A 15,956-nucleotide genomic window follows, 5' to 3' on the forward strand; every position below is an offset into this window, starting at 1 on the left:
GAAGTATGACTGGTCCTCTCTAAAAGATTCAACTATACAGAACCAGTATACTATAGAGGTGAGGAATAGATTCACAGGACTTTGTACAGGAGAAGAAGATCCAACGGAACGATATGAGAAACTCATAAAAGCAAACCGGGACACAGCAGAGAAGCTCGTGCCGAGGAGATCAAAAGTCACGAAAAGGTCACCTCTAATCACCCACTGATTGTTGAAGCTAGAAAAGAAGCTCAAGATGCCTTCAACCAACACCAACAAACACCAAACTCAGTAAACAAAGAAAGGTGGAGGATATCAAAACAGAAAATACAAACTGTCTATAGCACAGCCGTTTATTACACTAGAAATCTTTCACTTTAGTTTACTACCGCCTCACCCCCAATGGGAACGACCCACCGTCGATGACGGGGAGACCACTGTGTGGTTACGTCATAACAGATGTCCAGAACGTGAAAACTGGCCTATATTTATCCCAGCAGGTAGAATGCACCGCTTGGATTTCATTGTCAGTCAGGCTATAGGACAGATTTCGTAAAATCAACATTTTTACACTGCAATTGCTGACCATACACTTCTTCCATATTTTTCTATTTTATATGGATATAACGGCCACATTTTCATCTTTAAGACGCAATTATTTTCATTGATATCAAGAAATGGTGAGTATACTTTATTCTCTCTTGAAAAATGTATATTTTTCTATTTAAAATTAACCTAAAAAATATTTTTAATTGTTTAAAAAATTCAAATTGATGTTATCTGAGTTTTGTTATCCTAACACATGGTAGTAAATATAAGAGTAATAATCTACTTTTAATATAGTATTTATTTCAATGATTTGTAATGACCGGTTTTTGCACAATGAATGTGTAAACACATCTTGTCTAATTCTTTGTTGGCTTACAAAATAGTCCCGTATTCAGGCAAACTCCTGAGACATAAGAACACGAATCCAATTGTGATGATAACGTTATTGTTGTTGCTTTATGGTGATGATGATGATGATGATGATGATCACGATTATGATCACGATGACGATGATGATGATGATGATGATAGCGCAGTTATAGTAGTAATCATAGTAGTAGTAGTAGTAGTAGTAGTAGTAGTAGTAGTAGTAATAGTAGTAGTAGAAGTAGTAGTAGTAGTAGTAGTAGCAGTAGTAGTACACACACACACTCAGAGAGAGAGAGAGAGAGGGCGGGGGGGGGGGGAGCGTATGTGTGTGTGTAAAACTCATGTATGCACATTTTTAGCATGGAACGATTTTTATTGCTTGTTCAGTCAAGTTCTCATGATTTCTCTGTGAAAATTGAACTTTAAACCTATAACTTTCACACCAATTTGCCATTCCGTCTTCACGATTCGCACCTTCCCTCGATATTCTTCTACATCGCCCGTCGATACAGTCAACGGGCGTGAGAAAAGAGGGTAGATAGATACATTATAACATCAAAAAGCGATGTGATCAAAGGTGGCGGATGATTGTGTAACATCAAAAGCCCGGTGGACTGCGCTACAAGGCTGAAGTTTCGAGGGGATATGTGATTTGAGTGGGAGGGGCTTATTTGACTTTGCCGATGACCGACTGGTGGACGATTGAAATTATAATTGTCCTTTTTCAGCAGCCAATTGGAAATGGGTAATTGTAAACATCTGATTGGCACTTCATGGACTGAAATCAGTTTGGAGGTCATGGGATGAATTTGCTGGGGAGATGGAGTAAATTTGAAATGAATTGAACGTAATTTGGGGCGTTGTCTAGGTGTCAAATAAGACTCTCACAGACCGGTGATAAACCCTTTTTTTTGGGCCGCAAATGCTACAGTAAACTTCTTTCTCTATCTTATTTTTGCTAAAAATATTTCAGAGTGGGTATATAGGCGGATTCCATTTTGAATAACGGGCATTTAGAACTATATTTTAAAGGAAAATTATTACGTTATTATTATTATTATTATTAGCAGGCATCTAGGCGATCACTATCGTATTATTACTAACAATCAATAATATTATTATATCTCTTATAATTACAATTATTATTATTATTATTATCATCATCATCGTCAATATCAATAATAACTAATGATTTTTTTCTTTACTCAGATGAATGGTCATACTGAAAACAAGCATTGCAAATGGACTCTGCCGAATAAGCTGTGAAAGGGCTCAAATGAGATATGTGGTCAAAAAACATTTCATGCAAACTGCTCCAGAATTAGCAAGTGAAGTTCCACCAGTGAAAAATAGAAAACAGAACGTTGGTTAATTAGAAGCTGTTTCTGTGAAATGTAACAATCAGCTGTTCCTTACAATAATCGTGAGGTTTTACGTATGTTAATGAAAAGTATTAATATATAAAATGTGTTAAGATCTAGACGTCTATACAAAGTTCAAAGGAATACTTATAACGTATCTTTACCTATGATTGTCAATTTATTTTAAAATAACAGTTCACTTTGATTATCTGATCATTAATCCTCCCCCCCCCCCCCCCCCCCCCCCCATCTTTTTCAATGCATTTATCACGATTTTTTATTGTCAAAAAATGGATATTATTTATTTTTTACTATTATTATTATTACAGTGGTGATCAAGAGTAAGATAAATACACTGATATTTTATGATTATTACTAGTATTAGTATTACATCGATATCACGTGTTTCAACTGATTCACAATGATCATTTCTGTTATCCACGATGCTTCGGTTGATCAATAAGCAGACCATTTTCAACAAATTTCCATTTTAAATAGTATTAGCTATCTGGTAGGCGTCCTTTTTTTGTCGCAGCACTGGAGAGAGAGAGAGAGAGAGAGAGAGAGAGAGAGAGAGAGAGAGAGAGAGAGAGAGAGAGAGAGAGAGAGTATGTGTGTGTGTTTTGGTGTGTGTGTGTTGGTGTACATAAAACTAATTTATGCAACGTTTTACCACGAAACAATTTTCATGTTACCACCTCAGTTTAATCTTTCATCAGTTCTCTCTGACAATTGAACTTTGAACCTATAACTTTAACACAGCTACGTCATTCCATCTTCACGATTCGCACCTCATCGCGATATTCTTTTATGTTGACTCGTGGTACAGTCAACGGGTTTGAGAGAAGATAGATATTGAGTGACATCATCAAAAGCGATGTGATCAAAGCTGGCGGATGGTTGTGCAACACCAATGACCAGTGACTGGTCTACAAGGCCTATCATATTCGTGGGTATGTGTGATTTGAGTAGGAGGAGCTTTCTTGACTTTGCTGATGACCGACTGGTGGATAATTGAAATTAGAAATGTCCTTTTTCAGCAGCCAATTGGAAATGGGCAATTGTAAAAGGCTGATTGGACGCTCATGGAAAGAAAGCAGTTTGAGGGACATGGAAGGAAATTGCAGGAGAGCGTGGAGTGGGGAGGAGTAAATTATATTGAATGAATTGATAGTAATTTGGGGCGTTGGGAAGTTAAATAAAACTCTCGGAAACAGGTGATGAGTCAATTCTTCGGTCGCAAATGATTCAGTAAAATTCTTTATTCTTTTTTTCTTTCTTTTTTTTTAATTTCCTTTCTGTCAGAGTGGACATATAAAGGCGAATTCCAATTTTTTTTTTTAAACGGGCATTTAGAACGATATTTTAAAGAGAAATTATTGCGTTTACCAAAATTAGCAGGCGTTTAGGTGATAGCCACTATATTATTTTCATGAAAATGATCATTATTATTATTATTATTATTATTATAGTTTAGACCTATACAAACGTCAAAGGAATGCATATTATATATCTTTTCCTAAGAATTGTCAATTGCCATTACTAAAACCAGTTCGTTTTGATCATTTGATCAACAAACCCCTACAATTCGGTGATTACGCATTTTTTAAATTGCTGTCAAAAAGGATATGGCTGTACAGGTGAGCGGATATCTCAACAATGCTTCATTACAAAACGACTTTTATTATATATTTTTACTCTGTGAATATTGATGATTATTGCAGTATTTCTCATTTATTTGTATAAACTCAGATAACTATGTAATGTTTGATTATATCGTTTGAAGTAATTAAAATTTCGGACCCATTTTTATGGTTATTTCCTATAAAATCTAATCCCAAATGATCTACTAAAATTATATCAAATAAAAGTATGTAAATCACTAGCCATGACTCTAAAATATCTTATTGCAACATCTAATAGCATCTTTACTACACCACTTTGAACTTGAGAAAAAAGTCGTCAAAATAGGAAAAGTTGCTCAGTCGCCCTTTCGGCACAGGCCGTGACTCGTCATCTGTTATGAACTAGCATCCGGCAAAATTTACCTGTCGAACTAAAGTGAAAGCAGTAAACGGCTGTGATAGGGATATAGAAGAAAGAGAGCTAGATAGTCTCATCCAGGAAGTGGAGAAAGCCGACGAGAGGCACACATTTATTAAAACGCAAAATATGTACCTATTTTTGCCATGTCCATTTAAATAAGACATAATTGTTGAAAGCTTATGAAAAAATTGCAGTAATGTTGCTTAAACAGACCTGCCAACCCTTCACATTCCAAAAGTGGAATCAGAACTCCTGAAAATAGGCATTTGAGACAAAAAATAGGAATTTCCCCCCCCCCCCCCCCCCCTTTTTTTTTTTAAATTCTTACCATTATCATCATTTTTGAAAATCGGAATTTTAGAGACAATGGCGGAATAGTACAAAAAGGAAGTGTAAAAATAGGAATGATTCTGCCAAAAACGGATGGGTTGGCAGGTATGCTTAAATAGAATAGACACACAAAACTGCCAAAAAGGGGATAGTTTATCTGAGCCATCCAATATTTCTCAGTCCTTATAGACACTGTCTTCTCACTGAGGAAATGCATATTGGGCAGTTACTGCATGCTGTGACCACCTTTTTCGGAGCTGCCTGTGTCAATTACTGAGAGAGAGAGCCAGCCCTTGGACATGCTATGTGGGAGTCCACACCCCATGAGAGGTTAGGAAAATCAAACAACGCCAAGACCAGTGTACCAAGCTAATGAAAAAAAACCTTTTTGTCATTAAAAAAAAACAAAATTTGATCCTTTATTTTTATTTACATAAAATTTCAAAACTGAAATTATATCTTAGCGTTAGTTAATGAGAGAGTTCTTTATTTTCCTGACCTCTGTTTGAACTGATTCCAATTATATGGGAACCAGGAATCAAATGGCTTGATTTAATTCTTGAAAATCTCCCTTGCTGAACTTTCCTATTTATATCAGACTTGGGTTGAGAAGATTCTTTCAAATCATTCATTTCATTCAAGCAGGATGATAATTCCTGAAAAAAAAATATCATTTCATCTTAACTAAAAACTAATGATAACTTACGGTGAAGAAAAAAGGTCACAACAGTTAAATATAAAAAGAGAGAGAGAGATTGATTGATAGATGTGCGGCTATGTGATCTTGTGGTATGACACTCACCTTTGGATTGGAAGGTCATGAGTTCGAGTCCCACTCTGAGTGGTGCATAATTGAGTCATTGGAAAAGGCTTTTTATTCACATTCTCTCCTTACTTAGATGTTAAGTTAGTAGACTGGCATTAAGAGAGCTGTCCTTGTCGAAAAAAATGTAATATTGCCTTACAGGCGTCATGTCTGGCCCCACACATTAAGTGTTGCAGTTGGCTAGGGACCCACTGTAAAGTGATTTGAGCACATTTGGTAGATATTGTCCTATATAAATGCTCCAGACCCATACCATGACCAATAAACTCCACAAAAGACTATAAAATTTTTCAAAGGATTAAAATGGGATAAGATTATGATAAGATATACTTATATATAATTGATCCTTGTATGGAAATATAATTCTGTATCACAACACAATTCGGTAATATATAACAGAAATATCAAATGTAAATAAATCAAATAAAAACTGGCAAAGAATATTAAAAGTACAATGGAACAACAAGTGGATATATCATGGTGACTGTATGTCGATTATACTCATAATAAAATTCTTTTTCAATATAAATAAATAATCAAATGATTATGACTATACTTCAAAAACTGGTAAAGGCTATATATTATAATAAAAAGTAGAGAAGGATAAAACATAAAAATTGTGTTATTGCGATTGTGTAAATATTTCATCTGAGGATTAATTAAATTAATTTGTGCAATCAGCTTATTCATAGAAATATTTATCATTTGTTATTAAAGTTAAAGTAAAAGATTGTACTCGGAGACAGAAATGAACGAGGAAACATCTGGGCAGATTGGTGTAGAACAAATAAATTAATGATTTCAAACACCTGGTTTCAACAACACCCAAGAAGAACCTGGACATGGCAATCACCAGGGACAGAGCAAGGAACCAGATAGACTTTATAGCAGTATCATCAAGATTCAGAAATGGCATATTAAATTGCAAAACCTACCCAGGCGCCGATGTAGACAGTGACCATGTCCCAGTTGTTTGTACAATAAGGATAAAGTTTAAAGCTATTCAGAGAACAGCTGGTAGAATAAAGAGGGATTACAGGTTATGCAAAGACAATGGCATACAAACAAAAATGAGAGAAGAATTTGAAAATGCACTCATGATACAAAGCCAAAGTGAACCTGATAATGAAAAATGTGAAAAACAATTTGATATATTCCAAAAGTGTGTCAAAGCAACTGCAGAAAAGCATTTACCAATAGCTCAAATAAACAGCAAAAAGGAATGGATGACAAATGAAATTCTAAACCTATTTGAAGAAAGACGAAAATGCAACAGAGGGTCTGCAGAATACCAAACATTGAACAACCACATTAAATCCAAATGCATCGAGGCACACGAGAACTATCTAGACTGGAAATGCTGCGAAATCGAAAGAGAATACAAACCCAACCCCCAACAAGCTCACCAAAGAATAAAAGAACTATCAGGGAAAAGGAAAAGCAAAGCAGCAGGAAGTTGTATCCAAAACAAACAAGGGGAACTGCTATTTGAAGAACAACATATAGAAAGCCGATGGGTAGAATACATAGGCGAACTGTACAATGATCCAAATAGAAATGAACCACCACTGAAATTCAAAGAACCATTAAGCGGACCAAACATCACCAAAAGTGAAATTGAACATGCCATGGAACGAATGAGGGATGGTAAAGCAACAGGCCCTGATGAAATATCTGTAGAGGTATTAAAAAGCCTAGGAGATCTAGCAATTGATGAACTTCACATATTATTCAACAATATATACAATACTGGGAAAATTCCAGAAGATCTCTGTAACTCTATTTTCATAGCAATACCAAAGAAAGCAGGTGCAGTCAGATGCGAAAATTTTAGAACTATAAGTTTAATAAGCCACATCAACAAAATACTGTTGCGTATAATTATCAACAGGCTAAGGAATAAGATTAACCCCGAAATCGCAGAAGAACAATATGGATTCCAACCTGACAGAGGGACAAGGAACGCAATATACCTCCTCCGTGTTTTAAGTGAAAGAGCTATACAGGTTCAGACCCCACTATACCTCTGTTTTGTCGACTACAAAAAAGCTTTTGATAGAGTACGCCACGAAGAAATACTAAAACAACTGCACTCCATTGGCGCTGATGAGAAAGACCTCAGACTCATGCAAACATTATACTACACCCAGCAGGCATCTATCAAAATCGGAAACTCTACAGGAAATTCCATTCCTATTAAGAAAGGAGTCCGTCAAGGTGTGTTGCCTCACCAGATCTGTTTAATCTATACCAAGAAACAATCATGAGGGGCATAAATAATATGGAGGGAATAAAAGTGGGAGGTCACAACATAAATAATATAAGATACGCAGACGATACGGTACTCATTGCAACATCAGAAATCCAACTTCAAAAGATTGTTGACAAAGTGGTAGTAGATAGTGAAGCCAAGGGAATGGAAGTGAATATCACCAAAACGGAATGCATGGTAATACAGAAAAACCCTGAAAACAACAACACCTGCAATATAACGATTCACGGCGAGCAACTTACCAACGTAGAAAGTTTTAAATACCTAGGTTCAATAGTGACAACAGATGGAAGATGTAACCGAGACATACGAGCAAGAATAACTCAAGCCAAACAGGCCTTCATGGACCTGGGAAACATTTTGAAAAACAAACAGATGTCGTTCGGGATTAGATTCCGAGTCTTGAAGTGCTACGTGTGGCCAATCTTGTTATACGGATGCGAAAGCTGGACTACAAATGCAGAAACACAAAAGAACATTGAAGCTTTTGAAATGTGGTGCTTGAGAAGGATGCAGAGAATATCGTATACTGCACACAAAACGAACGAAGAAGTGCTAAAACAAACATACCAACAAAGGAAACTAATGCCCTTAATAGTGGATCGACAACTATCCTTTTTCGGACACATAGTAAGGAAAGATAAGAATGAATACCTGGCAAGTTGTGGAAAAATACCTGGTAAACGCGCCCGGGGGAGACAAAGAAAAACACTCATAGACCAACTGAAGGGCTTCACCAGCCTAACAATCCAAGAGCTGTTTGAAAAGGCAAGAGACAGGGAGGAATGGAGAGAGATAATTCATGCAGTATCCGAAGCCTGGACCAGGCATGGAACCTAGAAGAAGAAGAATAAAAGATTGTAGATAAGAGATTGAGTAGGAGTTATATATTATTTCTAAGCAGTAAAATGTAAAATGTTATTAAGGTGCTTAGCTGATGTGGTGAAAGAATTATGATGATGATGTGGTGGCAGAGGTTGTAATAGTAATAGTGGTGGTAGTGATGATGATGAGGTGGAGCAGTTGTGGTAATGGCAGTAGTAATGATGATGTGGTAGTGGTGGTGGTAATTGTAGTTGTAGTAATGGTGGTAGCGAAGTTGATGACGATGTGGTAGTGTTTGCAGTTGTTATGATGATGGAGATATGGTGGTAGTGATGATGATGATAATGATGAAGACGATGATGATATTTGGTCCGTCTGTATGGAATACCATTCCACAGAGCATCCAGGAGTCCAAATCATTCTCTATGTTCAAGAAATTCTTGAAAAGAAAATATATCTTTTTTGATGTCACGTATTTTCTTTAATATTATTTTTAATATTATTTTGTGTTGATGTAAAGCACCAAAAGCCGCATGGTTGAGGATAACTGTGCTCTATAAGAGTCCCTTATTATTATTATTATTATTATTATTATTATTATTATTATTATTATTATTATTATTATTATTATTATTATTATTATTATTATTATTATTATTATTATTATTATTATTATTATTATTATTATTATTATCATTATTATTATGAGTATGACGATGTGGTTGCAGTAGTGGTGGAAGTGATGATGGTGTGGTGGTGGTAGTGTTGAAAAAGACCTGAATAAATTCCTGACCATTTCCAGATCTTGTGGGAACCCTGGGAATATCTTGACATCTGGATAGGTACAGTGAAATCTAATTCTTTTCTTCTAATAGGAAACATCTAAAAATCAAAACATAGCTGACAGTGAAACAAAACCCCCATCATCTCTTATTTATTCAATTCGTGTATAACTTTAATACAACTTGCATAGAAAATGATGCTAATTGACTGAATTCAAAACAATATAAAATTTCATGTTCAAAAGAGAACAAATTATTGTGATGGTGGATATTTGGAGGCATTAAAGTTACCATTTCCAAATTCATACCAAAAGAGGATTTATTGATAATCAACACGTTCAACATCATTATTTTCATTATCCATACCTTGCTGAAAGTAGATAAATTCTGAGCATTGGAAAAATCAATAGGTCCATATTTATTGATGTCAAGACTTTCCAATGAGCATCCATACTCCAAAGGCTCACTTTCAACTGTTACATGACTCTGAAATGGTAATAAATCATATATACGAATAACTCACCCAATCCTAGAGATTTTTGCTACTTTTCAAAATTGGAAAAAATGTATTAAAACTGAGCATATACATAGATATTATTTTCTAACTACCATTAACATGCAAAAACTTTAAAAATTAGCTTTGATACTACGCCTATAATTTGTCTCAGAAAAATGTAATAAATGGGCATGGGGTAAAAGTAACCCGGGTAAACTACGGATATAGTCGGTGTTAGGAGGGTTGAGTGAGTTAAAGGCACGTCTCCATAATCCGAGCACCTCCATTCCCAGCACATTGTTTGGATTACAGACAAATCTCCAAATCATAAATATTGTGAGAGCCATTTTCCCACAAAGACACAATGGCAATGTTTTTTCAATTTTCTAACACACTGGGACAAAACTTCATGCTAAATTTTGTGCTGTGCCGTCCAATATACTGAGATTTTTCACATCCTTATTTGGCAACGAGTCATATTTAACTTAGGGGAAGGGATAACTTCAGAGACACTTGACTGAAAACTTATTGAACTAGATGTATTAATGCTGATTTATTTTATTGTTGAGTACTCTAAAAATGTTTTAAGAAAAATTAAATGACTACTTTGTGGTGTCTTTTTCCAGAAAAAAATTAAATGATTCTGATAATCAAAATGCATAAGTATGGACAAATACTGCTATTTTACCCTTTTCTTGACCTTACAATGACCTAAATTTGACATATTCTTTTATCATTTCAAAAAACTTATAACATGTACAAGATAATCCTCAAACCAATGACAAAATTAAGCTCAAGTACTAAAATTCATAATTTTGCTTGATTGATGCATTTTAAGGGATAGGGAGACCCTTTTGTAAAAACTATATGTCTATAAACACTAATTTTTGTTTTTATTTAATTAAAGCTGAGTAATGTAGAAAGTTTTCAAAGCACAAGAAAACCCAGGTTGTCCATATTTTAGTTGGTTCAAATAGAAATATGTGAATCTAAAACTGAAAATGAGGAAAAATATAGGCTGATTTTGAGATTTTTCCTTTCCGAGATACAAGCAGCTCTAAAGCACTTTTGGTACTTAAAATGTTGCACCTACCAAATATGCATCCAAGTGCATAAGAATAATTTTTTAGGTTGATAAGTTATATGATAAATGCAGAAAAACTGACTATCACAAAATTTTTAAGGGAGTATATAGACATCTATCAATAACTTTTCTTCTCCCCCCCCCCCCTCACCAGGCAGCAAATTCGTTGCCACATTTGTGTAGTTGCAAACCGGCCCAGTAACCTCATCACAACACAACATTCAACCCGACTCTCTGCAGTTTCAGGTGAGAGTGGCACTATTAACAGTGTCATTACTGTTCACGATCGCTGATTAATCAAGAGAGATCCAAGTATTGAAATGTCTTCCGTTGTTTTATTGAATGTCATTTAATAAAGTAACTAGACTCATGCCGGTCCCAAATCCAATAAACGACAAAGGACTGTTTACGATCAGAATAATGACAATACACATCGGAGAGTGAAAGCTGAACTGGTAAACCCTTTATCAACAGGAAAAATGTACTAATTCTAACGTGATCAGGATGTCTTATCACAGGCACTGGTCCATGCATCGCATTGTTATTATCATGGGTCTCTCCACACCTCATTTTCCAGCCAGCTTGAAAGCCCCGGAATAACGAGACAATTTTCTGGTTTTGTTTGTTTTTGTTTGTTTGTTGCTTTAGGTCTCTTCCAACACAATTGAGGTTATATGAGAGACCGCTGAAACAAAAAAACAAGCAATCTAACAAAAATAGTACAAATGTCAATCAAAATCATAACCTAAAGATATCAAGCTAAATTATAAATAACCAAGAACAAACAGGCAGAGGATTTACAGGAAAAAAAATATCCCCTGTCAAAAATACAATCACAAACCAAAGAAGCAGGATAGGCTAGTAAAGAGAAGAAGAAACGACATCACTATCGGATCGTACACCCATGCGAACATCATAGGTATATGATTCAAGGGTGATGCTCCCATCCAACCACCCGCAATTTTCTGGTCCTGCGCAATGTCGTTATCCAGGGGTTGCGCTGTATTTTTATTTATCTTAAATCTACTGGACTAAAATAGTGATGTTGAAAATTGTTTGTCAGAACCTATTTTAAATTTTATTTTTTCTATGATGCTCCCTATGGTAAAAAAATATTTGGTTGTCGGATTTCAGACAATTGTCTGAGAATGTACAGGCCTGTTTTGTTTTTTGTTTTTAAGGGTTTTACGGCGCCTGCAACATATTTAAGTTATATCAGCGCCAGTAAAAGGAAGAAAATGGGATAGTAAAAAGTTCTAGAATTACAATTAAAGCACCCAAGAAAAAATAAGACAAAGGGGAACTGAGAACGAATAGGGATCAGATGTAGATTCCAAGAGCATACCATCAATGTACTTAGTTTGAAATCACCTACAAGTCTCATCCGGACACAAGCACAAAATCCAACAAAGAGGAATACACTCATATGCTTACATTATACATTCAAAATAAAAATAATAATACATAACAGAGAGATGATTTACAAGGAAAAAAATATCATCTCCCAAAACAATAACTATGCATTTGACCGTTTCCCTCCCAGCCAGGACTCCAACCAGGGCCAGGACAAAACCAAGTAATCTCATTCCGAGACAAAGACAGAAAGCATGTGGGAAAACAGATAAGGGGATAGAAGACACCCATGTAGCTCCCTGCCCGCTATGGGAGGTCAGGATCCCCACCCAGTGTACAGGCCTGAATTATGTCACTGCAAATGCAAACATATATTGGCTATTGAGAGAATGCTAGTTCTAGTTTGAATATTGATCTAAAGGCTAAAGTTAATTATATAAATAGGTCTTTGAAAAGATTCATTTAACTTAGAATATGTCGTACTTACGTAATATTTCACTGAGTTAGAGACAATATTTTGGGCTTCTAATATGCATTTTGAAACCTGATTCTTCCTTATCCTGGCAGTTTGAAGAACGCTATCATCAAGATCAGGAAGAAGCTCATCATCAATCTGACTCTTATTCTTTGAATGAAAAGATCCATTTGCTGATGAAAGAAATATATATATATATATATATATATATATATATATAAATATGCATTTACTTATAAATTCAAACATATATAATATATAATATATATATATATATATATATATTATATAAAATATATATATATATATATATATATATATTTATATATATATAATATATATATATATATATATATATATATATATATATAATATATATATATATATATATATATATATATATATATATATATAATATATATATATATAATATATATATATATATATATATAATAATAATATATATAATATAATATTATATTGAATTTATAAGTAAATGCATAAACTTTATATATCAATTTTATAAATCTTATAATGGCCTCTAGTCTAGTCCAATCTTGTGTGTGTATATTTTTAAAAAATAGAATGTAATTTAAATCACAGTTGGGCATTAAAGATTCAAACAATATGTGGTAAAAATGAATTTAGGTGACATGTTGTCTTTTGTCTGTATTGATAAAAGACAAGGGCCCCTCATGGAGAACTTAATATATTTGTCAAGGGGATGATCGCCATCCTTCATAACTTTCTCTAGTTTACTAAGACAAAATCTCTTGAACAGTTCTTCCACATTTGAAATTGGGTGAGTATAACTCATGGCCTTATTAATTATCCTATCAATGGTCACTGTGGCATTACTTGAGGACCAGGGGTCTCGACTCAACTTTGAAAACAATTGAAAATGTTTGCATTTGACATCCGAATACCCAAAAAAATTTTTAATGCACACGAAGTTATGCAACAATTATTGTTATCATAATTATTACAATAGAATTATCATCGTCATCATCATCAATTGTACAGACAGTAAGCACGTTTTGGATTCAAGCATGCTAATTGTCTCTTACAGAATTTTTTGCTCTATGTAAACTACATGCCTTTAAGCACAGTAGCTTTGGCTTCAGGCATGCTTTACAAGACCATTTCTGGTTGTTCTTATTGTTATCCACCCCCTTCCATGACCCTCTGAACATTACAGCTGTACGTGTGAGAAAGAGACAGAAGGGGATAGAGAGGTATAAAGAGGAAGGCAGACGCATACACACACATGACATGCACAAACATACACTAACAGGCTACACAAGAAACAAAGAAGGGAGATGGTTCCGTACAATTAGGCCTAAATGCTGGCTGCAAGAGATCTCATTTACTGAATTCTTTTCACCAATCTAAGACGGACCCTCAGTACCAACATTCTTCCCTATGACAAATTACTTTTCATGTTTTTTTTCAAATCAAGTGTTTTTATTCCATTTTTAACATGATGAATTATCATAATAAAAATAGAATTAAAGAAAAATCAAAACTAAACAAATACCACAACAAAGTGTAATGATAAATAATGCAACATCACATGGTGTGCTGCGTGATCATGACCAACCAACAATGGGAAATTACTCATGAAATCTAATTCACAGAAATCTTTGGATTATGTCTACTACGAACTCAAGCATGCTTCGGACAGACAGGAGGCACATATAAATGACACTCCTGATTCACAACAAAAACCACTGATTGTAGTGATAAATATACTGGTGGTGGTGGCTGTAGAAGTGTAGTAATGATGATTATGTGGTGGTAGTTGTAGTAAAGGCAATGGTGATGATGTGGTGGTAGTGATTGTAATTGTAGTTGTGGTATCATTGATAACAATAAGGTGGTACTGGTTGTTGTAGTATAATGGTATTGATGACGATGTGGTGTTAGTGGTTGTAATAGTGAACTAGTGCTGATGTTGTGGTGATGGTGTTGTAGACGTGTCAGTCATGATGATAAGGTGGCAGTTGTTGAGGTAGAGGTAGTAGAGATGATAAGGTGGTGGTTGTTGTTGTAGTGGTAGTAGTGATGATAAGGTGGTGGTTGTTGTTGTAGTGGTAGTAGTGATGATAAGGTGGTGGTTGTTGTCGTAGTGGTAGAAGTGATGAAGATGTGGTGGTGGGTGGTTTGGTGTAGTTGTAGCAGAAGTAAAGATGATGTGTTGGTGGTTGTAGTTGTGGTAGTAATGATGATATGGTGGTGGTAGAGGTAGTAATGATGATGGTTGTAGTTATGGTAGTTAGTGCCGCGCTGAGGACCGGTCCCACGGTTCCTTAGCTGGGACCGGTCCCAAGCTGACGAACCGTTGAACCGAACGTTATTATCCTCACTTCTTATCTTTCTATTTGAACGGTCCCAGCGATTCTAGTTTCTTTACTGCCTTTTCTCAGTCCTTTTGCCTAGGTCGTTCGCCTAACCACCCATCCCACTTAATTAATCGCACCAACCCCCTCTTGCACATATGCCCTCTTGTGTGTGTGGTGGGGTAAGAGGGGCCGCGAGACGCCTTGGACGATTCCATTACTCCGGGTAAATTTCCTAATTTACTACACACTAATGATCGCAATGACAATGATCTATTTTGACGACATCACCCCTCTTCTCTTATGGGTTATTCTTTGAAATGAATGTGACTACTATAAGATGTGTGCTTGTGTGTATGTGTGTTCGTGTGTGTGTTTCGAACCTAGCTGGTCCGATTTTTTTCTTTTGGCTATCTGTTGTCACCACTCCTTTCTATCGCATTGTTGTCATTTGATGATACAATAATATTTTTATTTCATTTGGTGTTTTAACTAATCAAATGATACAAGTTTCACATACTATAGCTTTCTTCAAAAATAACAATTATAATGTCTGTATTTTTAAAAACCAACATTAGATTATTTGGGGGGCCCTATAGCTAGTTGATAGAGCACTCTCTTTACACGCAAGGGGCCAGAGATTGATCCCGGGTGCAGTCGAGCTTTTTTTTCTTATGATCTCTGTTTATTCAGCAGTGAATGGGTAGCTGGGTTTGTTAGATCTGGTGAAAAGTACTTTGGGATAGACAGCGTCCTATCCAAAGATAGAATTTTTTTATTATTCAAAAAGAAACAAAAACGTGAGCTTTTATATAGCGCAATATCCACTAAATGTGCTCAAAGCGCTTTACAACGGGTCCCTGAATAATA

At 35.2% G+C, this 15,956-nt stretch overlaps 1 protein-coding gene across 2 annotated transcripts in view; it reads right to left on the reverse strand.

Moving 5' to 3' along the window:
- LOC144979909 (uncharacterized) overlaps nt 1–15,956 on the reverse strand; it is a 36,224-nt gene that overhangs the window by 8,753 nt on the left and 11,515 nt on the right. Inside the window, exons 2-4 of one of the 2 annotated variants that reach the window (XM_078927186.1) lie at nt 12,760–12,920; nt 9,706–9,825; nt 5,134–5,290 (exon numbers count right to left, since the gene is read on the reverse strand). In XM_078927186.1, coding sequence (XP_078783312.1) covers nt 5,134–5,290; nt 9,706–9,825; nt 12,760–12,920 — 438 coding nt within the window. Of the gene's footprint in view, nt 1–4,595; nt 5,291–9,705; nt 9,826–12,759; nt 12,921–15,956 lie in introns of those variants that run through there. The other variant, XM_078927176.1, reaches the window with a different exon arrangement.

The sequence above is a fragment of the Berghia stephanieae genome, chromosome 1 (assembly GCF_034508935.2).
Source record: "Berghia stephanieae isolate SIO BIC M18660-M18661 chromosome 1, UCSD_Bste_1.3, whole genome shotgun sequence".
Lineage (NCBI taxonomy): Eukaryota > Metazoa > Mollusca > Gastropoda > Nudibranchia > Aeolidiidae > Berghia > Berghia stephanieae.